We start from the raw sequence: 25,199 nt of genomic DNA, 5'->3' as shown, positions 1-25,199 counted from the left end.
TCTCATTTTAATTTAAAGAACCATCCCCTCATTAAGGCTTTTCTCAAACATTATGGTCCTTCGAGCCGGATAATCGGTTAAAAGTGAGTGAGAGTTTCAGTGCAAAACATTGTGGTGCTCATTTTAGTGCAACAGGTTCGCGTCACGTGGTAACCGGCGTGCACGCCTTGGCATTTCTCTCAGTGCTCGCCATATTGGCTTTCTCGCCCCCCACGGCACAGTCTCTCAGACGCTTCCCCTTGACTCTCTGCGCGAACGCCGTGCGTACCATCACGTACAGTGATCCGTTCCTCAGGCAGCAGTTCTCGACATCTTGGACTCTCTCTCCCTACTCTCGTGGTGCCGCCTGTACAAGTTAAGTGCGCGCTCAGCAGTAAGACTCTCTAATTGTAAGATCTCTAGTGTCCCCTCTCACGAACATTGCGCTTCTCTCTCTGGCGCGTGTGATCGGACGTCTCAACTACTCTCTCTCATGTGAAAAGTGACAGCTGAGTTTCTCAAAGTAATACAGTGTTCAATTCGGTTTCTTCTCATCAGACTTACAAATAATTAATTCTAACGGTACTCTCTCATCATGTCGACTTACGGGGATGATAGCCATTCTCACTCAGCCAACAATTCGAGTGATGAAAAGGAGGAATTCATCGACACAAAGGAAACTCCCAAAGAGCAAGAAATCAAATTGATTGTCAACCCCACCAAGCAACTGGCTATTGACATCAATCAATTGACTCAAGTTTCCACCTCACATCACACTCAACAGCAAGAACTGATTGTTCCGGTCCCATCAAGGCAAGGCTCACTCTCAAATCTCTCTGATCAAGGAATAGGCAAGGAATCTACCTCAACCAAAATGACCAGTGCTCAACTTGATCTCAAGGTGCTGTCTCAAAGAACTCGATTCAGGCAAATCGAAGAAATCTGTACTTTGGCAGAAAGTAGACATTACTGCGACGCAATGGACTACCTCGAATTGAAACTCGACACTCTAGCGGAGGTATGGGACCAATTCTACCAGACGCATGAGTTTCTCATCTCTCAAGGCTCGGCAAAACTCCTCCGTCATGCATACTTTCAAGAGGACTTGTTTGACCAAGGTTTTCGCTGTTATATCAAGGCCAAGGAATCATTGCTTGTGCAGCAAAGGCAACTCGAAAGGTCTCGTTTCGTCACTCCTGGTCCACCGATAGTTACTCAATCTCGTCAACGACTACCGGAAATCACATTGCCAACCTTCTCTGGAGATTACTCTAGCTGGGCCTCATTCAAGGATCTCTTCTCATCAATGGTGATAAGCAACGAGCAAATCACCAACGTTGAGAAGATGCATTATCTCAAAACCAGTCTCACAGGGGAGGCTGCAAGGATTATCTCAAATCTCCCGGTCTCAGGAGATTCATTTACCTCTGCCTGGAACACTTTTGTGTCCAGGTACGAGAACAAAAGACTTCTCATCTCGTCTCATCTCGATCGCTTGATGGCGACCACGGTGATCACTCCAAAGTCGGCGGATAGTCTCAACGCTCTTCTCACTTCTACTACGGAAGCACTTGATGCTCTCTCAGTTCTCGGTGCTCCTGTAACTAAGTGGGATCATATTTTGGTCCATCATATCACCAGGAGATTGGACACTCACACGAGAGAAGGGTGGGAGGTGAAATTAGGATCTAGTACTGACCCCCCCACCTACAAGCAGCTTAAGGAGTTTCTCACTGGGAGGGCTCGTGCTCTGGAGAGCATATCAAACTATTCGCAAGCAACAAAGACCACTTCATCGGCAAACACTAAGGTTTCGCAAAAAGGGTCGCCTCACAAGGCATTCACCGCATCAACTCAAGGATCAGACTCAACCGGCAATTATATCTGCTCTGCTTGTGGACAAGGGCATTACATCGTGCATTGTGAAAAGTTCCGAGATATGAGCACCAAGGCAAGAAGGACTTCGTCATCAAGCAGCGTCTCTGCTTCAATTGTCTCGGAAGGCACAATGCCAATTCTTGCCAAACAACGAAGAGATGTCAAGAGTGTGATGGTAAGCATCACACAATGATCCACTAGGCTAATCCTCTTCAACTCAAGGGCAACACCTCAACTTCTCAAGAACAAGGAACTTCTCATCATGGATCATCTCGCAACTCATCTCAACAGTCCAAGGACCAATGACAAACTCAACCTTCTCATCAGGACGATAAGGGTTTTCAAACAAGACCAGTGGTTCTCCTCGCCACTGCTCGAGCACTTTTCCTCTCTACACAAGCAACTCCTCATCCGGTACGCATATTAATTGATACGGGATCGGAGCTCTCATTCATTGCAGAATCTACGGTTCATTTTCTCAATTTAACCAAAGAAAAATCAACAATCTCAATCATCGGAATCGGAGCAACTCAATCAGGACATACTCGAGGTTCAGTATCCTTTACCCTCAAATCAATAATTTCCTCAAACTCAGTTTTCATCAAAGCCCACATCCTGCGAAAATTGTCGTCCACTCTCCCTTCCAGCAATATTCCCTCTTCCAATTGGCCTGACTTCCAAAATCTGCAACTTGCTGATCCTGAATTCTCAACACCTAGTTCGGTCAACCTCATTATCGTAGCTGGTTATTATGGGCAAATAATCAAAACTAAAATCATTAAAGGTCCTTCTTTTGCTCCCATTGCACAGCTCACCATCTTTGGATGGGTCATTTTAGGCCCTACCCAGTTGTATTCTCAACAAGGAATCAGTGTCCATCATTTGGTGGTGGATCAACAAAATGATCATCTGCAAAATTTTCTCACAAAATTCTGGATTCAGGAAGAAGTCCCTCAATCGGAAGCAACTCTACTGACCAATCAAGAGCAGGAATGCGAGGAGCATTTCAAGGTCACTCACTCAAGGGATTCAATGGGGCGATACATTGTTCGACTCCCAATCTCAACATCTCCGAGTCAACTTGGCGACTCTTATTTCAAGGCTCAACGGTGTCTACAGCGACTTCTCAAACGGTTTTCAACACAGCAAAACTACAAGGAACGCTACTTCTCATTTCTCAAGGAATATGAATCTGATGGTCATATGGTTAAGGCTTCACCAAGAGATAGTAGCCTTACAACCTACTATCTTCCTCATCATGGCATACTAAGGGAGTAAAGTACCACCACAAAATTAAGGGTTATCTTCAATGGATCAAGTCCATCAACAACAGGCGCTTTGCTCAACTCTATCTCTCATACTGGTGCGAAATTACAAAGGGACATCTCAGACATTCCCTTTGGCTGTCCCGGCGCTTCTCAATGGCAGATACATGGATGATATCTACGGTGCATAATGGCAAAGCAATCATCCAGACTTCTTCGACGCTGTAAAGGGCAAAGGTAGCACCAACCATCCTCACTTAATCGATCACTCTCAAACCAAGGTTCTGGGTCTCTCATGGTTTCCAAGGTCGGACGAATTTAAGTTTTTATTTGAGCCAACTTCTCTACCGGGTCATGGAATCTCAAAAAGGTCCATTCTTTCTGAGGTATCTCAATTATTTGATCCTTTGGGCTTCCTCTCTCCAGTCACCATCCGAGCCAAAATGTTACTGCAGGAACTTTGGCTCCACAAGTTGGGTTGGGACGACCCACTTCCAGAGACGATCTCCTCAAGGTGGATCAAATTCAAGGAAGAGCTAGCTCAACTTCCTCAACTCTCAATTCCTCGATGGCACTCACAGATATGTACGAATATGTACGAAATAGGGTTTCCTCCATCCACGATCTCGTCCCTCAAGGTCGGTGGAAATTCATCAAAGGAAAGGAAAACCCTGCTGACTGTGCATCAAGGGGCCTATGTGTTCAACATCTGGCTTCGCACTCACTGTGGTGGAACGGACCACCTTGGTTAAAGGACTGGTCGGAATTCTGGCCAACCTCACCATCAACCCCGGATTCATCATCTCTAGTCGAAGAAAAACCTGGAATGGTGTTTAAAACCACCACGGCTCACCAAGGTTGGGATCTCATACAAACATACTCATCACTCAATCGATTGTTAAGGATTACTGCCCTGTGCTGTCGATTTTTGGCTATTCTCAAAGGTACACCTCAATCCTCACTAAGGAATCCAATCAACACCAAGGACTTGGACGCAGCTATGATTTATTGAATCAAGTTTTCTCAGGCCAGCTACTTCCCAGCTGAACTGAAGGATCTCACCCGGGGAGTCAAGTTTCGAAAATCTCATCCTTTCGCAAGACTCACTGCATTCATAGATGCAGAAGGTGTTCTCAGAGTCGGAGGTTGACTCAACCATTCGGATCTTGAATTCAAAAGTAAACACCCAGCGATACTCCCCAAGGATTGTACTCTTTCGCAATTAATCATTGACAATGCTCATCGGAAACTCCTCCATGGTGGAACTCAACTCACCCTGTCCTTCATTCGAAGACATTTTTGGATTCTGGACGAAAGGCGTTTAGTAAAATCTCATATTCTACGCTGTGTAAAATGTGCTCGTCAACGTGCAGTTCGAGCTGAGCAGTTGATGGGTCAACTGCCCAAGGAACGTGTTAATCCTTCAAGGCCATTCTCTGAAACTGGAGTAGATTATGCTGGACCATTCACTCTCTTAACTTGGAAAGGAAGAGGAACAAAAACGATGAAGGGCTGGCTATGCCTATTTGTCTGCTTCTCAACTTCTGCTCTCCATCTCGAAGCAGTCTCTGATTATTCAACAGAAGGATTCATCGCAGCTTTTAGAAGGTTTACCTCAAGAAGGGGAATTCCTCAAACACTCTTCAGCGACTGTGGAACTAACTTCCAAGGTGCCAACAAGGCTCTTCAAGACCTTTTCAAAAAAGGAACTCAAGAATTCAAGGAATTAGCTCAACAATTGTCTCAAGATGGCACCAACTGGAGTTTCAACCCCCCTTCTGCTCCACACATGGGAGGAAGCGGTGCTCAATTCACGACCACTGGAACCATTATCTGATGATCCAGATGATCTTTCCGTTCTCACACCAGGGCATTTCCTCATCGGACAGGCGCTCGTCACATACCCGGAACCTACTCTATTGGATTTCTCAAGGTCAAGGTTGTCGAGATGGGAATTTGTTCAACAAAGGATGCAGTATTTCTGGCGAAGATGGTCTTCCAGTTATCTGCAACAACAACTCACTATTTCGAAATGGCACCATCCCTCTCATCAAATCAAGGTTGGTTTTCTTGTCCTTCTCTCGGACGAGCGCTTCCCACCCTCAAAATGGCCCTTAGCCAGGGTCACTGTACTACACCCTGACCAGGATGGACTCACGAGAGTTGTTACACTAAGGACCTCATCATCAACTCTGAAACGACCGATCACTAAATTAGTGCTTCTCCTAATTCCCAAGGACGACAACACTTAAGGACCTTTCACCACAAGGACATCGTCAACTCCGTCGCCGATGGGGGGGGGGAAATGTTCAGTGTTGTGTTAAATCGCGTAATGGGTTTTTAAATTACGTTTACCGCATGGTGGCAGCAGCTCGTGGTCATGTATCGGTGTCGGTGTGCCTCGTGCTTTCATCAAGCCAACCAAGCTGAGTACTCTTACGGACGCCTCACTAATTCGACGGTCGAAGTAGATATAATTAAATTCTCGAGATTACAATCTAAGTTTGTCGGTACCTTTCACAGGCAAGACGCGGATATTCTCTAAATAATAATAATCGTTCACAAATCAAAGTGTTTTCAATTGTTTTAATTAAACTTTAAAAGGACGCTCTCAAACCCAAAGTAAATCACTACGCCGCAAATCACGTTGTACAAAGCAGTGTAATTTAAATAGATTATAAAATAAATTAAGTTAAATTTTTGTGTTAAACCTTGACATTCTCTGCACCCTTTCCCATCTCACTAATTCCCGATTTCTCATTTTAATTTAAAGAACCATAATAATAAATTCTTCGCTCGAAATCGTGACTACTCTCCTCACAGCTCTGAGAACTGTGTAGAATTATTTTTTAGGATTAAAAAAGTAAAAGAATATTTAACCTTTAATAAAAAATAAATATCAATTTTAAACAAGCGTTCAAGACAATTTTAATCAATTTTAGATGTTTTCTTACATTTTTATAAAAAACAGATTATTTGACTAAAATTATTTATATTTAATTAAATAAGAAGTAATAAACTTTAATAATATTAAACAAATTACTGTTAATTAATAAACGTAAGAAATAATAATTTTTTTACTTCACGAGATAAATATTTAAAATAATAATGTTGAAATTTAATATTTTTTAATCATAATTATCTATAAATTTAGATTAGGTTGTAATTTGATATTAGCTAAGAAATCTTAAAATCTTAAAACTTATGAAATACAAGTAAATATTTTAAATTTACCTATAATAATTCATTTTAAAAATAATTATTTATTATTTCATTATTGTATAATAACTTTATTTGCTATATAACTGAAAAAATTAAAAAAAGCGATAGTTTTTAAAAAGACTTTTTGAAGTCTTCATTTCTTTATTTCTGTTATTCATTAACTGTTTATAAACATGTCAATTAAAATAAATATTTAAAAAGAAAAAATGACCATGGCTATTTTCTTTTTTATTGACGTTAAACGTTCCTTTGTTTTCTAGATTTTAAAAAATAATTCTACACAGTACTCAGAGCTGTGAGAACAGCAGTCACGACTTCGAGCAAAGTATTTATTGCTACATTTGTAGTTCTGAATAATCTGTTGTCAACTAATATGAAACAAAACTCTGTTTACTGTCAAAAAAAGTTGTGATTATTTTTTGCAGAGCATTCAGTGCTGTGTGGAGAACATTCAGAGTTTTGATACTTAATTTTTTGGTTTACACAGTAGCCAGGGCTATGAGAAAAAATACTCATTGCTTTCAGATTTTCTCCGTGCAGTTTAGTCCAAAAACTGAGGTAGCACGTTATTCACTTTTATTGTAAGATAGAACAGTTTCACACTCAGGTATCGATATAATTTAAATAAGTAAATTTTAACATATTTATTTATATTACTCATTATTATTTAATAATTATTATTGGTTATTGCGTGTACTTAATATGCGGTAGGAAAAAAAAGATTTCAAAAAATTTTTTTGTCTCTGTTTATTTCTAAAAATTTTAACAAATTATTTTTATACCAATAAAATTATTTTTTCATATTCCTGAGAAAATTTCCTATCGAATAAAAAGACAGAGTCGAATGAATTTAATTAATTTCAGCGAAAGATAAAAGCTTTAAAAATATCCTGGGGTACGTATCGCCTATGTGTGTATCGAAAGTAAGTTTTTTTAAGGAGGCACTCGCAGTTGTAACTTTCATAAAAACAATTTTTTTTTCTTGCATTTTCTTATAGTATATGTTGTCAGAAATGTGTCTACAAAATTTTAAAATGATCCGGTGAAAATTGAATGAGATATACTGTCATTTTGCCAAATATATTTTTTTAAATCCTTTGATTAAAGACTAGATAATCTTTCAATAAATGTAAAACCGTTTTAATTTTTGATTTCAGACGAACCAGATTTCCATCGTGTTAGTCACCGCAAACCATGTTTTTCAGAAGGACGTCACTTTGACGAGACATAACTTTGGAACTATTCATATACTTGTGCACACATTTTTGTAAATGAAAGTACAACTATAATTGCAATCTGATGAGTCATTTAGTAAAACTCACTACCTGACTAAAAATCAAGAGGCGTGGAGTTTTTAACAATGCGAGTAAGTAAGTAAGCTTACATAATAAAGCTAAGGTAAGCTTACACAGTAAGGTGTGTTAAGTTTGCACCGTAAGGTTGTTGTAAGCTTCCTTCCAGGAAATACAGCTGCACAGTAACTTTTATTTAACAAACCCTATTGGGTTTCGTGTACCAAATTCATCTCGCTCCTGCGGAGGGTTGGCGCGGGCGTGGGTTGGCTTGCAGTCTTGCACATGTTTAGCACTCGTAATGTTCAGGTGGCGACTGTGCCGGGATGGGTCGATCTGTGGTCGCTCTGGCGTTCTGCGGGGTCGTGATGAAGGTATCGCAAACGGAGACTCTGAGACACCAGACGAAATCTCAGTAGTATTTAGCCTTATCCTTGCATAAGGAGCTCTGTGACGATGGACCTTCTGTTCCCCTGTACTCGTGGGATCTATATTAATACTACAGACAATAAAAATAAAAGTGTTTCGCCCGAGAATACCAAACACTCTTCGAAGAGTCGGGTTTCAGGGCCGGATATTTTGCCGCAGGAAGAAAGGGCACCTTTAACGGTACCTTCAACCTCGGCAATTTCGCCTCACAACGAAATGGAATCTGAAAGAGAACCATTAAGTTCTGAGGCTCGGACGCAGAGCAGTTCGGGACCGTCCCATGGTTCCACTGTTCCTGTGGTTGAAGACCTAATGGCGAGCTTATCCGTTAAGGGTAAAAAGCTCAGTGGCAGCGCAAGAAGAAGCCGACAAGACTCAGACGCTTTTCCACAACAGGAGAAGAGAAGGAGGCAGGGACCCCTGGTAGGAACCGCCTCTTTCTCTTAAGTAGCAAGATCGTATCTTTCGGGACCAATTATTGCGGAGGGGTACCCGGAGGTTGGGCTGACTCTTGATCAGCTGGGCCTATTTAGGGTATCCGTCTTTAATGAAATCACGAGGTCCACTGCTGAGGCTGCACCTCGTTTTGGTGAAGTTTGCCTCGTAGGAGGGGCGATCTTAATCGAGTGCCTGGACTCTGACTCTAGGGAGTAGTTAAATGCCCACGTACCGGAAATCAGTCAGGCAATAGAGGGTGTGTCACTTAAAGTGACAGATCCTTCCAACCGCATTAAGAGGGTCAGGGCGAGAGCTTGGGTACAAGATCCAAGGGTGGACCAGGCTGCAGCCCTGACTAACCTTAGGAGACAGAAGGGTTAGTCCTAAACTTGACGGGCCACGGAATCCAATGTTCGCAGATTAACTTGCATCACTGTAAGAGAGCAACGGCAATTCTAGCCAAGAGCTTGGCAGCGATGCATACAGCTATTGTCTTTATTTAAGAACCTTGGGTTTAGAAGGGTAAGATTAGAGGTTTGAGTAACTGTGGGGAGGTAGTGAGTTCACCACAGGAATTGGCATCCAGAACGTGTATCGCCTATAAGGGAGAAAATGCGTTTCCTCTTTTAGAGTTAACTAGTCGAGATCTGGCAGTTATAAAAGTCATGTATAGAGATAAAAATGGAAGTAACAAAGAGGTGATTGTTGCCTCTGGTTACTTTCCAGGATCAGAAAATGAACCTTCACCACCAGAAGAGGTGTTAAGACTGGTGGAGTACTGTCATCAGGAGGGACTTTTTATGATTCTGGGTTGTGATGCCAACGCACACCATGTTATTTGAAGTAGTACAGACATCAATGATAGAGGTGTGAAACTTCTAGACTTTTTAGTTGATTCAGACCTAGATTTCCTTAATCAGGGAAACGAGCCTACCTTTGTTACTAAAACAGGAGGGAGGTTTTGGATATTACTATCTGTTCGAAGTCATTGTGGGAGGAAGTGCAGGATTGGAAAGTGTCGGATGAAGACTCACTTTCAGACCACAGACTTATAACGTTCAGAATAGAGTCAGCTGCTCGTGAATTTAGGTGGGGTCGTAATCCTAGAAGTACCAATTGGTCTTCATATAGTGAAGACCTTAGGGACCCCATGGAATGCTTTCCTACCAGTTATGGTACAGAAGAGGAGTTGGAACTTGCAGCAAATTTTCTGCAGGATTCAATTATTTCCGCTTTTGAGAGAAATTGAAACCCAAAAAGACTTGAAACTATCAGGAAAACTACTTGGTGGAATGCTGAGTTGGAAAGTCTTAGGGGTAAGGTGAGAAAGTTGCTGCATAGTGCAAAGAAAAATATGAATCAACAGGCATGGGCTTTGTTCAATAACGCTCGTAATTCCTATAAGAAAGGGAGTGACAAGGCTAGAGCATCCGGCTTAAGGGGCTTTTGCAAAGGTATTGAGAAGATACCAGAAGCATCTAGACTTCATAAAATTCTAGCCAGAGATGCCACAACTAAGCTATCTTCAATTGAGCTACCTAACGGACGATTCACCCGTGACAGAGCTGAGTGCCTGAAGCATCTTGTGGGAATTAATTTTCCAGACTTCAGAGAATCAGAGCAGAGCAATGGGGATCGGAATCCACGTAAATCTCGTCCTGGACGAGAACACTGGAAACTTGCATCCGACATTGTGACTCTGGAAAAGATTGATTTAGCTTTAGGCCGGTTTAAGCCATTTAAGGCACCAGGGGGAGACGGCATATGTCCGATTCCCTCACAAAAAGGACTGCGGTATGTTCGTTTACCTTTGGTTAAAATCATGAGAGCAAGTATAACTCTAGGTTACACTCCTGAGCCATGGAAAATGACCAGAGTAGTGTTTATTCCGAAGGCTGGGCGTGGTGGTTATACAGCAGCCAAAGACTTCAGGCCGATCAGTTTAACCTCCTTCATCCTTAAGACGTTGGAGAAACTGATAGATACTTCTATCAGACAGGAATGTCTGATGGAAGTACCATTACATCCGGGACAGCACGCGTATATAGCAGGCTGTTCTGTAGAAACAGCCCTTCATTCAGCGATTAGCAGAATTGAGGACCTGTATTTTATGGAAAAGAAGTGTCTTTTTCCGATTCGGATAAATATCTAGGAGTGATTCTGGATAAGAAGCTGATCTGGAGAAAGCACTTAGAGTATCAATATAGTAGGTTTAGCACTACATTTTGGGTTTGCAGAAGGGCTATTGGATCAGCTTGGGGTCTAAAACCGGATATGGTTCAATGGCTCTATCCTATGGTCCTGTTGCCAAGGTTTCTGCATGCATCAGTTGTTTGGTGGATTAGAAGCCAGTTGAAAACGGTGAAATTGAAACTTGAACAACTGGAAGCAATGGTATTTAGTCGGAAGGTATTGGACGAGCTAGGTTTGAAAAATAAGCTCTCATTAGTCTGGGTACGAGGACACTCGGGAATCAGAGGAAATGAAGAAGCAGATACCTTAGCCCGTAGAGAGTCTGAGATGACTATGATAGGCCCGGAGCCGGCGGTAGGCATTACGCTGCAGCGAGACATGAGTGCTGGGGCCATGCCTTTGTAGACCCAGATAGGATTCGCGACCTCTCGGTGGAAGAGTTACTAGACTTTTGGAATAAGACAGGACACTAAAGAGGGAGACTAGGTTCAAGCTTACCGGGGTTAGGTGCAAAGGGTCTTACGACTTAAGTACCAACACTCGTTCTAGGGGACTTCGGTATAAGCTTATTTTAGATCAGATTAGATTAGATTGTTAAATAAAACAAGCAGGATTACGCTTCTGTAAAAATAATTTATATATTGAAAAATCCAAATTGACAAATAAAATCCGACACGCTGTCTCTTCGATAATTGCACGTGGCATACTAAACTTAGTTAGGCATGTACAAGGAGGAAAAGGTATTGCGGGGTAATGGAAAATTACAATTTTTTGGTTCGGATAGGTAGGGTCACGTATGTACTTACATCCCCACTCTAAACTGTTTTCACTCAAGAAAGCATCTTTCAGAATCTCACAAAATACAATATTATCATTCAGAGCTCAAACTCAACACTCCCACTTATTTTGGAAGATTCAACACACCTAATTTTTCCCGCAAACTACAAAATTGCTTTTTCGGTAGGGGTGTAGTTAGAATGCCTTCCAATTGTTCTTCACTTTTAACATACAGTAATTTAATTTTTTTCTTGCTTACAATGTCGCGAACAAAATGATATTTCACTTCAATATGTTTGGAATGTTTGTGAAACTCATAGTTGTTTGCTAATTTTATTGCAGATTGGTTATCTACCATCAAGGGAATTGATTTACACACAATTTTCAAATTGCACAACATTCGGCGTAACCAAACAGCCTCTTACGTTCCATTAATTAATCTTCTGTCGCGAAGTTGCTGACCCGCAGGTGGGTTTTCGAGAATAACCTGCTGTGATTCTTCTTGATTAACCTCCTCATGTTCATCAGATTCATTTTCAATCTCGTTTTTATCAGATTAATCATCAGACTCATGCATTTCAAGATCCTCTGCATTTCTAAAATTAATCTGGAGTTGATAACTTTTTTTCACCATTTAGGTCAACGCTGTTTTTTCTTTCATTAAAATCTACATCGCTGCTGATATAGATTTTACGTGATTCTGAATCCAATAATCTATCATTTGCTGACTCACCATCGTAGGCAATAACAATCACTATCTTGCTTTTAGGATCAAATTTCTTCCTTTTCTCTTTCAGGATGTTAAGGTACGCTGGTGTACCAAAAACTTGCAGATGTTTAATTATTGATTTACGATTAAATCACTTTTCAAAAGGTGTCTTCGTTTCACCTTATTATAAGACCACTCGATTCAATATATAAGTGGCTGTGTTAATTGCTTCTGTCCATAATTGTTTATCAATGTTCCTTGCTAAGAGCATTTATCTTGCGCTTTCGACGATTGTTCTAATTTCTCGTTCGGCACTACCGTTCTGTTCGTGTATATAAGGTGAAGAAAATTCGTGAACAATATACCTCTTTCTTTGACAAATTGTTGAAAATCTTGGGAAGTATATTCTGTTTCATTATCAGAACGTAAAAACTTGATTTTATTTCCTGTTTGAGTTCTTGAAAAATGCTCAAACTCTCTGAATTTTTCATAAGTTTCTGATTTGTGTCGTAAGAAATATACTTTCCTAAAATAAGTGCAGCCATCCTTAAATAGCAAATAATATTTCGTGCCTCGCGGGGATTTAATGTTGACTGGACCACAGACATCTGTAAATATCTTTTCTCCTAGTTTGAAGTTGCTGCTTCTTTTCACAATGCTGGGCCCATAACCTGTTATATTGTTAAATAAACCAAGCAGGATTACACTTCTGTAATAATAATTTATTTATTGAAAAATCCAAATTGACCCACTCTAAGCTGTTTTCTCTCAAGAAAGCATCTTTCAGAATCTCAGAAAATACAATATTATCATTCAGAGCTCAAATACAACAATATATTATAATATAATTATTTTTAATATATTTTCATATTACTTTATGTTTACAGTAACCTTACCGTAGCTTCACAGCAAGAAGTCGTGCCATGTGGGTTTTTAATAAATAGCGATTTGCTATCTGGTGACGACTCCATTTTATTGGTTATTTTTCGTTTCGTCTCTCTTTTAATACCTACACGAAAAAAATTTCAGCACAGCAGATGCTCTGTTGACAGTGTCAGCAGCAGTACATTTCATAATGCATGTCTGCCGTGCCTTTACCACACTGAAAAAGTCTTGGGCGTTTAGAATTCCCAACGCATGTATGAGAAGCACCAAATAAAGAGATTCTGCACAACTTCATTATGGGGCTAACTGTTTCCCATCTTGGGTGCTCTGAGTGCCCAAGTCTGATGCTGCAGCATCACCAAATCTTGGTAACAATAATGTGGAACATCTGCTCGCCCAACATTTAGCATAGAGGTTGCTCAAAATCATGCTCCAGACACTCCAAAGCAAAGAGCTACTGCATTTCCACTGTTGGAACTGCTGATCGCTTAAGACTTTTTCAGTGCAGGCAGCAGACGTACAGTTTGTCACAAACGTTTTACATAACGTACGGCAGTTACGCAAAAATGGTACAGATGGCGTACAGAATAAATGTACAAAAAATTTTGACACACCGTGTGCAGCTGCGGTACTGAAATATTTTCCGTGTATGTTTAAGAAAGAAAAATAAAATACAGATGTCTGACATCACGATAGACAAAATTCTAATCAACTGATTAAGCTCTACCATGGCTTGTTAAAAATATAAATTTTTGAAGGCTTCTGTAGAAAACCTACCTAAGAAGCTATATTTAAAATTCCAAGTTAATCGAATAAAAATTATTCGACTTCTGCTGCTAGCCGTGTTTAAAAACGATTTTTCAAGAAAGAACGTGTATAAAGTTTGACAATGTGTTTTCTATGTATAATTTTAACCCACCGAGAGTGTGGGAGGAAAGTGTTACACCGAGAATGTGGTTGGATATGACATACCCAAGAATAAAACTGCCTCTAAATGTTTGTAAGTGATTGATTTCGGATAATTATATTATTAAATTATAATTTTTGATATAACTTTTTTAATATAAATTTTTTATTTTCATAAAATTTGAGAGTAAGTGCCTGGACATGAGATAGCCAACCACACTATCGCCGGGTTAAAGACACAGACTTACCAAGTTTTTTAACCTTTACTATACTATATCAGCACCATATAATTTAGATGTTACCCCTTATATTTCGTTTTTCACTACTTTTTATTATACCATATTGTGGTTGAAAAATGATTGTAAAAAGGTGAAGCGTCGGAAAGGGAGTTTTAAGAGTGGCATTAGTGTTGTATGAACGTATTTCATATTGAACGTGCATTCGGTACCCCTCTAGTCAAAATAATGCTTAAGACGGCACCCTCCGAATGATCAAAGTTTATACGGCCTTGACCGTTTATATTTTCGATCGATAAAGATCGCGACAATCGAGAACAGCACTACACATTTGCCTGTTCTCGATCTACGCGCTAGTGTACATGAATAAACATGTTAGAACTATAATGTTACTATGATCCTTTATTCAAAATTGGTTTAAGACCACTGTGATGTCAAATTAATAAGTGAACTTACTCCTGTGATGCAAATGCAAATGCTCCCGGCCAAATATTTGATCGAACAATAGCAACGGCAGAATTATTTTTAACTTTAGACGACTCTCTTGCTGACCAGGAAACCATCAACTTTGATGTTGTATCTTCTGACAAGGGAGTTAACAGCGATATACCCACTTCTGTTTCAAACTTTTCCAATTTTTCTTCTGCAATTTCCTCTTCTGTAATTTCATTCTCCTACGAAAACGATGCAGAGACAAATGTCAGTGGAATTTTATAAAAGTGCAAAATCTTTTACTCAATAATAATTTTATTTATTTATTTTATGGGCTATAATATAGTATAAGTTATACTTCAAAATAGTTATTTTCGTATCAAGGGCGCAAAATAGGTGATTGTGGCGAAGGCGAGATTAGAGAAACCAAGGGGACCCGAAGCGCCCGAGGCGAAGCCGAGGGTGCGTAGGGTCGCCGAGGTTTCTTCATAATCTCGACTGAGACACTATCACCTTTTGCGCCCGTGCTGCGAACAACATTTTTTGTCCTGTCTGCATGGAAAGTGTATTATTGAGTGCATGCAAGTCCGCTTGTTTTAATGTTCCATCAGGGTTGGGAAGATAATATACTTAAGGTAAATTACATGTAGTTGTTTACGTATATTACGTATGTTTATTATGTCACAAAAAATGAAAACAATACATTTTTTAATGGTGCGGGCGCGAATGTATTTTGCGCCCGCTTCTATGACGTCAGCGGGCGCGAATGTACTTTGCGCCCGCATCTATGACGTCAGCGGGCGCGAATGTACTTTGCGCCCGCTCACCCCATCTCTGGGCGGGAATCACTTACTTTGCGACCGCCTCAAGTGCACGAAATAACACACTTTCCGTGCAGGTAGGACAAAAAATAATTTAACCGACACATCGTAGAAGGATATAAAGATTAAAATCGTTGATCCCTACATTGTTTGAAAATGAATAGTATTCTAGAACCTACAATTATATAAACAATTCAAATAAATCAACCAAATAAACAAAATCTCTCCAATTTTTCTTTATTTAATTTAGGAACAAAGTTACTCTTGGTCACTCCACCAATTTCAATTTAACATCAAAAACTCTCAACAAAACAAAATTTCGAACTCTACCAAAAACTTCTTTATACTCTTTATTCGGTACACGCCAACAATACAATGTATAATGTCTCTGACGCGAACATGTGATCTCGGCGTCTTGTTTTCACTTTGTCCGCTAGGCGCCACCTTCTGGACACGACAAATAAGCACGTCAATTAAAAAGGGGATGCTTTGATGATCACTTCGTCACAATACCCCACTATAAGGCTCGTGTCTGACACATATTCTTCGACTTGCTCGTTAGTCTTATTTCTTCGACACCCAGCTGTTCCTATAACTGAAGCGGAGCAGTAGTGACAGTGGCTATCATCTTCTGCGAGACTTGACCACCTCTTCCAACGGCTTCCATGTGCGTCTCGCCTAACATGCCCGAGTGTGTAGGCCACCCTGGACATCGACCACAGCCTTTGGTGTTCCGAGTCGCCTTCTCCACTTAATTTTTCCAATTCTACAAATGTATTACCCTCCAAACCAAACATCGCGCCGCGCAACAGCTAAATACTACTCATATAATCTGCACTCACCAACACCTGGCCTGTCGAACCCCCAATCATTAACATCTTCAGTCTTCGTCACCAACTCCTTTTCGAAGATCCTAATCCCCACCTCAATTTATCAGTAAAGCCAGAAGTCGCGTCATCCAACAACCACCCCACCTCCACGCCCGTGTTATGCCTCATCATCGCGTACCACAACTGGGGATCATCGACCCATGGCCGAACTGCCGCCAGTAGTTGCATGACCACCTCGACGGAATGCCATCTTTGTTATATTGATATTAGTTGTTCTCCAGTCTTCCGTCCCCTGTCTTGAAGAAGTGGGACCACTTCGTATGTATCCAGCTCCTGTGTGCATTGCTCGGGGTTAGGATACCGGTCAGCGTCTGCCCTATCGACGTAACTTCGACGTTCGCAGTCTAACTCCCCGGTATTTGCTTGATAACGAACTCCCGAGCACACCAATTTACGAATGTTCTTGGTTTTCCCACCGCACCACCATCTATCATCATGCTTGTGTATGCTTAAGGTTAACAGTCCATCCAGGATCAAAATAAGTAAAAACATTCAGGAATATGTCTTGGGATCAACTTTTTTACTAAGACTAGAAATTGGAATACAAATACAAAAAAGAACATAGTAACCATCCGTTACATAGTTATGATAATGATATATTTGATTGAATGATCGATGATGGAGAATCGTTTTGGTCAATAAAATAAACAATATCTCCTAAGATTTTCTTTGTTTAATTTATGCACAAAGTTACTCTTGGTCACTCGACCAATCACTTTTAACATCAAAAACTGTCAACAAAACAAAATGTCAAACTCTGACAAAAACTTCTTTACACTCTTTATTCGGCACACACCAACAATACGATGTATAATGTCTCTGACGCGAAAATGTGATCTCGGTGTCCCAGCGACTAGTAACTCTGAATAAAATAACAGTAGGATATTTGCTAATAGCTCAAAAGATGCGTCTTAAACAACTCTACAAAATTAAAAACAAATATTCGTAGGTGTATTTATTAATATGCAATACAAGACTTTACGTATTATTCTATTTTTCAACATTTTGATTGTAAAATGTGAATATTAAACATTTTTTATATAACATGTACGTATTATTATCACATCACAGTTTTTACATAATAAAATGTATTGTACTAAGCAAATAATTTGTAAATAGTATATTTCGATACAAGGGGCCAAGCGAGCGTTTTGCTTATTACAAGTGTAACGGCGTGGCAAGAACTCAATGCGAGGCAAAGCCGAGCTTTGAGTTCGAGCCACGTCGTTACACGAGTAATGGGCATACGCTCGCGAGGCAACGAGTATCGAACCATATTTTTCTTTATAAGTGCAGGCATAACCTCATTTGACAGCTACTTGCAGCTATTCAAAATGTCCGACTCCCTCATTGTGCGCGCGGACGATGAGCAAAATGTTTTGGGCACCGCTTAACGGTGAGCAAAATACTTTGCTCATCGTCCGCGCGTACGGTGAGGGATTCGACTATTTTGGATAGCTGAAAGCGGTTGCCAAACGAGGTTTTTGCATGCACGTATAAAGAAAAAAGAATTATTAGCAGTGGCGCGATTCTGTATTACAAGTAGTAAGGTTGAAATACGGAAAACGAGAATTTACGTATTTGAAGGAGTGGGGAATGAGGAATTCAGGCAGTTGAAATACGTGAGATTTTTAATTAGAGAATAAAAATTAAAAAACGTATGAGTGATAATTAAAAGTTATACATATGTTGTGAGAGAAGCAAGTTAGAAAAATGTAAAAATACCTGTGTTTAGTGAAAATAGTGATGTTTAAAGGAATAAATAAAAGTTAAAACTTAAATATGAGGGGAAATACGTGAAGTGACGGGTTGTAATACGCGACGTGGAAAAAGTGGAAGAGCAAACTTCTTTACCAACATCGGGTATACTATGCTTTGTTGGTAATAGACTGCATCACTATAAATGATAATAACATTTAAACGAATTAAATTTATTAATTGAATTAATTAATTTTATAATTAAAATAAACATGTTTAAATAATTTTATATAAAAACTATTTGAAATTTATTAAAAGCCAATTAATATTTAACAGGTAGGTAAAAATAATAAACTTTAAACCTATTGATTCATTCTAATTTTTCGTTAAACTAATGAGTTTTTGTAAAAATAAATTTAATTTAATTTCTTTAAATTTTATTATCATTTACAGTGAATCAGTTTATTACCAACAAAGCAAAGTATACCCGATGTTGGTATAGAAGTACGCTCGTCCACTTTTTCCACGTCGCGTATTACAACCCGTCACTTCACGTATTTCCACTCATATTTAACTTTTTTTATTCCTTTAAACATTACTATTTTCACTAAACACAGATATTTTTACATTCTGCTAACTTGCTTCCCTCACTACATATAACTATTAATGATCACTCACGCGTTTTTTGATTTTTATTCACTAATTGAAAATCTCACGTATTTCAACTGACCGAATTCCTCATTCCCCATTCCTTCAAATACGTGAATTCTCGTTTTCCCCATTTCAACCGCACTACTTGTAATACGGATTCGCGTCACTGCTAATAATTCTTTTTTACAGGGATGCTGATAATAAAATATAAATTAGAATTTTAAACTTTAATATACATTACGCTTATTTCCTAAAACTTCTGTTGAATTTCGGTTTCGAAGAAATCTTTAATTTTTCAAGTAGTTTCTTGAACAGTTAATATTTTTTTAACTTTTTTTATGCAGGCGATTTTTTATTTTTGTTTTGGGTTTGATGCCCCTTGCGACTGTTTTTTTAATTTATTATTTTCTTCTTAAGTTGTTTTTTCTTGTTGAGGTGTTTTTCTTTGTTGAGTTTTCTTTTCTTGTTGAGTTGCCTTGCCTGTTTTACTGAATTTTCAATGTCATCTTTTTTTTCCATTACCTTAGAAAATTTTCTTAATTTTTGATCTTCTATTTTCGCTTCATTGTATACTTTATAATGCTGCTTACATAAAATTTTTCTTCTGTCAATAGTATAACATTGTATTGAACTTTGTGTTAAACTTTTAGCATGTTCAGTACAACCAATGAATGTTACCGATTCAGTAAGAATGTTTTGAATTATGTGCTGAAACGTGTTAAAGTTAATCTGTTCTTGGTCGACCGTTTGAAGAATTGTTCGATCTACTTCAGAGAGAAGATTAATCGTTAATCGTTAACAACAGTGTCGCAATGAAGAATATTATTAATATCAAGACTGATCTCGACTGCTGTGATTTTGTACTTATATATGAAAAAAGACTCTTGTAGTTTGTAATTTTTTTGTTATCACATAAAAATAAATACTTTTTGAATATTATTCACTTATTTGATTTTTTCTTCAGTACAGTTATTAATTCACACCACCGTGTCCACTTGGAGAAAGATCATTCACAATAGACTAAAACAAAAATTTAAATTTAGACTAATTAGCAATAAAGTAAAAGTGTTTTTAATATTAAAAATAAAACATCGATCATATTTAATTCTTATTAAAGGAATAAAATTTAAATTTTACCTTTGAAAATAATGAAGAAGAATTTCACGTGTGTTTCCATGATCGGGATCTTGAGGACCTTGATTATGAACCTCCTCATTTAAAATAATGTCCCATCGAATATTTAAAGCTTCATCATCTGGTGGCAGTGGCTCACCATTTGTAAGTGCAATGTTATGCAAAACAGCTGTTGCAACGATTATTGCAATAATACGATGTTTTGAGAAACGCATCCCAATTGCTAAGCAAGGAAATCTACGTTTCCAAACTCCAAATGTTCGTTCAACAGGGTTGCGAGTTCTTATTTGTGATTCGTTGAACAACCGTTCAGCGTCAGTTTGTGAATTTGGTAAAGGAGTTATCAAATAAGGTTTCAATGCATATCCTCAGTCTGCAAGAACTAAACCATCACCAAATTCTCCATTTTCCAAGCGAGCGCGTAATTTAGAATAATTAAAAATTGTTGAATCATGGGTAGATCCTGGCCAACGTGATACAATATTTGTAAATTTTAAATGAGCATCACATGTACATTGAACGTTCAATGAAAAGTATCCTTTCCTATTTCTATATAATTCTGCTTGATTTCCACCTGCAAGTATGAAGTAAAATAATACATAAAATAAAATCAGTTACATTTTCTCTGGTATTCGTCTTTATTGGTATAACTAAAAATTGTGTAAAGAACTCACCAAATGATTGAACCTTGATATGCGTACAATCCAATGCGAAAATAATTCGAGGGAAGCGCGAAATACTATAAAAGTCTATTTGTGCACTTGTTATTTCTTGTTGAGTAGAAGGCATCTTTATTATGTTTCGAGATAAGCGAGCAATAGCTGCACTCACTCTATGGATAATCCTAAAGGCACTTGTCTTGCTGACTCCAGAGAAGTCGCCAACAGTGATAAGAAATGATCCAGTTGCATAATATCGCAATGATAGAAGAAGTTGTATCATTGGTGAAATCGCGTGGTTCCTGTAAAAGTGTCAAAATGAAAATCTGTTTCCTATCTATATAGAAAAGTACAAAAAGAAATAAATAATCTCGCTATAATGGAAACTTGTTCAGTAAAAAATAATAATTTTAATAATTTTTTTAACTTACCGTGTAGTAGCATGTTCCAATTCATGTCGAATTTCTTGCAATATATTTTGCACTGATACTTTAGTTATACGAAAACGCACAACAAAATCCACATCGTCTAAAACATCAAAATAGTTTCGTCGCTCATGAATAATTCTTGGCCGACGATGAAGAACCATTTCTTCATCTTCGGAAGATGATGATAAAATTTCATCATAAAATTCAAACATTTCTAATTAATAAAAACCTTTTTGATTTGTAGGTTATTTTTTCATGTCAATATCATTAGTATTAATCGCTGATTAACTTATTAAACGGTCAAACTTGGGCAATTAAGTTAAACTGAGATTACTTTGCTTTAATCAACAATAAAATTATGGTGGAACTCATTCTTATAATTCTAATACTTTAATCAAGAATTCTTACATTAATTTAAGATGGTGCAATAATAGTAAATTCAAATCATTGTTTAAAATATAAACCTAATTATTTAACCACGACATTAATTCCAGTCAGTGAAATCGGCCCTAAAATACATATACTTTAACATGGATATTGTCAGGTGTCAAAGCGTTTTCAAGCTTCCTGATGTCATTGATACAATAAGATTATTTATTTTCGTTAATATGTTTATAGGTGGATTACAGTCTTGTAATAATACGTCAGTCTTTTTGTAAATCTTTAATGCACTTATTACAGGTTTATAATCGTTGTTTATAATGGCTCTAAAATGTTTTTTTTCAATTCACCTTCTAGAGTCTGCAATATAGTAAGAAAGTTACTAAGTACAGTTATAGGCAAATAAACTTATTTACATATAAAAATAGAATAATGAGACATTCTATTTCAAAATTTTATTAAACAGGAAAAATATTTATTAAAAAATTTTCTGATATCGTCCATTGTCTACTAAGGGGTTATTTTAAAATAAAATGTTTTAAGTGTGTATTGTATACATTTATCATTTGTGAATATTCTTACGTAGGTATCTTTACTGTACATCAAAAAGTTCCTCTTTTTAATGAGATGAGAAAAATCTCAGCAAAACCAGTCTTCTCTTGTCAGTTCAGCAGAATCACCTTCTTGGTCAAATGAACTCAAAAATGCTTTGCTCCCATTGTTCCATGAAAAAGTTATAATAGAAAAACAAGAGCGTGGTTTTTTTCGATTCTGGCGTATAATCACATAAATCAGTAAATCCCATTATTGACAGATTTTGTGTCGAATAAAACACCTTTGCTAATTTGCATTTCATCGAAAACAAGTACGAGCTTTCATATTACGGCGATATTTTCTGAGTCACCAAAGTTTGAAGCGGTAAAATGTAGTTGTAATAAATAACTTTTGTTGAATATTATAAAAAATTGTATTTATGATATTATAATTTTATCACTTGCACGGAGAGAAAAATAAAGCGTTTGTAGAATGAAAGTTCTACCTTTAAACGCATGAGACATCAGCATACTACGATTGCAAGAAGTTATGCTTTTTTGGTATAGTTTCATGCAACTGTAGTATAAAGCCGCGCCTCTTAAGCAGGAACGTTCATACAAAATTAACATAGAGGGCTCCCATACTACAAACACTTGATTTTTCTCTCCGTGTGCTTTATCACAAAAAAATTTTAGAGACGCGTCTCAATCACATACATACACATAAGGCAATAAAATTATACAATAAACAATGAAATATTTAAATGTGAAAAGGAATCTGAGAGTTAATTAAATATATTAAATAAAGCAAAAAGCGAATAAAATATTGGGACAAAAGACCATCGAAATTAATTGTTAAAAATCTGTCAGCCCCCCTTCGGGGGGTCGGACGCACTCTCATCGCGCGCGTATTATTCGCTCGTCGCGCAAAAGATTATTGCGATAAATTAGTGCGCAAGATTAATTGTATCGAATTTTTTATTTTCATTGATTTTAGTTTAAATTATGACCATGTAAAACCACTATACCTACATAATTTTGTTGACATATTTTTTTTGCCTTTGATTATTATTTAAGCAAATTGCGTGAACATTTTCTGGTTTTATATGAAAGATCTCTTATCTTTATCTTTGATTTAAAGAAAAAGGCAGATTAATAACAGTAAAATAAAAGTAAATTAGTTAATCTTAAAAATTTTAAGTTCTTGGAAATTACTAAATTTTATGAAATTATTTCAAAGTATTTTTTTATGAGAGAATTATTTCTTTATCAATAGTAAATTATTATAATAATTTGCCTTATATGAACTGATTTCTATTTTCTTAAAGTCACTACGACTTTAAGGATAACATTCTCCTCACGATACTCAAGTTTCACACTAGACAGTTAGTTTTTTTTCTGCATCATGTGGTCTCAAAACATAGAAATTTACAATAATTAGACAATGCTTAAAATCGCACAAATCCAAGACTTTTTCATTATGCTGAAAAACTAATTGACCAATTATGGTCATATTGCGCATAATGTGGACAGTTTTCAGCTGGTAAAAACATTGAACGATTATACCACGTTTTTTCTTTGTTTAACGAAAAAAACTGTTTTCGGCGATTTTCTTCTAATTTTTCCATTTTGTTTGTTTATTCATACTTTTCCTTGGTAAAAAAATTATAAAAGAAAGACAAGCAGAGAAGATTGGTTAGTAGAAAGCATGAAAAATGAGTTCAACGAATACACGTCACATAGTACATGTTCATGACCGAACTTGTACATTTTCTTGTACATGTTCAGGTAGTATTTTTGAACATGTTCAGCATCCGAAAATGAGACATGTTCTTGTATCCAACACAACAAAAGGATATCTTGCTGTATATCCCAGGGATATCTTATACGAGATTTCCCGCAGTTCTGAGGCGGGTTATCTCACATTGGATATCTCATATAGACTATCCAAAATAAATTGAGCTTTTTAAATTTTTAAAATTGAAATAACAAAAATATAAAATGCACAATTATAATTATAATACTGTTTTATTAAATTCTCTTTCCATCAAATATATAAATATAGCTTTACATAGCAACAAATGATTTACATTAAGTATTTTTGGAAAGACGTTCCTGAAACGTTTACACTGTATACATCTTGTCAGCTGTGTGAAACGATTGCAGGGAGTTTCCAGCACATGCGCAAAAATATATATCCCACACGGGAAATCTCAGGGATATCACGTAGGATGTCGCACAGAACGGAAATTTGGATATCCTAGAGATATCTCATGTAGTATATCCATGTACAAGTTCTGGTACGTGAACTTGTATCAGTTCAATTGGTGACTCAAGAAAATGTACATGAACTTGTACAAGAACATCTCTTAATTCCGGATGCTGAACATGTTCAAGAATATTACCTGAACATGTACAAGAAAATGTACAAGTTCGATCATGAACATGTACAAGAACTTGTACATTTTCTTGTACAAGTTTTTAAAGCCGGGACGTTAGACGTGCGTTTATATTCCTATTGTGGACACAATCTGAGACTAATGGCAGTAATTGAATGAATGTTTTGCTTTTGCCTTTCAATTTAATATTTTGAAGGAAAAGTCAAAATATTTTGTACTTATAATCAATGAATAAATAAATTTTTCATTCATTATATGATTTAATTTTTTTAAATATGTTACCATTAAAACACATATGCTTAAAAGTGAAACTCACTTCAACATTATTTCCATTATGATTCCAATGTGAAACTCGTCCTTCCTTTAAAATAAAAGGACTATGATGACACCAATTGGACATGAATGAATGAATCAATTCTTTGACAGGTTGAGGATCATAATGTGGATTTTGAAATATAATTCCATCTAGAGATTGTAAAAAGATTTTTTAACATGGCCTTAAATAATAAGCTTATATTTAAAACTATAAATAAATAACAAATCGAATAGTCTAAACTTTTATATTTATGGTCAGCCCATCTGTATCGATTCGGATGATACTACATTGAAAAAATTTAGTGTCACTGCCTCTACAATTTTTACATTCTCATCATAATGAGAAGGTATTACATTTGGGCGATTTTAAGCTTTCTCTAATTCCAGTAAATTTGGACGTTTTGAGACTTTCTAATGTTGAAAAAATGAGTCTTAAAAAATGTATACAATTTAAGTGTACCAAAATGTCGATTTTTTATAATAGAAGTTATTTTTCTTGACATAGCTGATTTGACGAGAGAGATAACAACGTTGCATTACAACGAAATCTACTGTGCCTACCCAAGCAAAAAGTTGCAGCGACACCGAATTTTTTTCAGTGCAGTATACGGGCGCGGTACGGAATAGGTTTTCGGAATCCAAATCTGCC

General features: G+C 37.3%; 1 protein-coding gene across 2 annotated transcripts in view; it reads right to left on the bottom strand.

Moving 5' to 3' along the window:
- The window catches only part of LOC127282091 (radial spoke head protein 4 homolog A), a 53,155-nt gene that overhangs the window by 6,809 nt on the left and 21,147 nt on the right, over nucleotides 1-25,199 (bottom strand). For both annotated transcript variants that reach the window (XM_051306173.1, XM_051306174.1), the window contains exons 8-9: nucleotides 24,552-24,700; nucleotides 14,666-14,883 (exon numbers count right to left, since the gene is read on the bottom strand). In XM_051306173.1, coding sequence (XP_051162130.1) covers nucleotides 14,666-14,883; nucleotides 24,552-24,700 — 367 coding nt within the window. The remainder of the gene's footprint in view (nucleotides 1-14,665; nucleotides 14,884-24,551; nucleotides 24,701-25,199) is intronic.

Source organism: Leptopilina boulardi, unplaced genomic scaffold (genome assembly GCF_019393585.1).
Source record: "Leptopilina boulardi isolate dan_hultmark-lab unplaced genomic scaffold, ZJU_Lbou_2.1 LbouV2_280, whole genome shotgun sequence".
Lineage (NCBI taxonomy): Eukaryota > Metazoa > Arthropoda > Insecta > Hymenoptera > Figitidae > Leptopilina > Leptopilina boulardi.
Note: the sequence above shows the minus strand (reverse complement) of the source record. Positions and strands in the feature narration are given on the sequence as shown.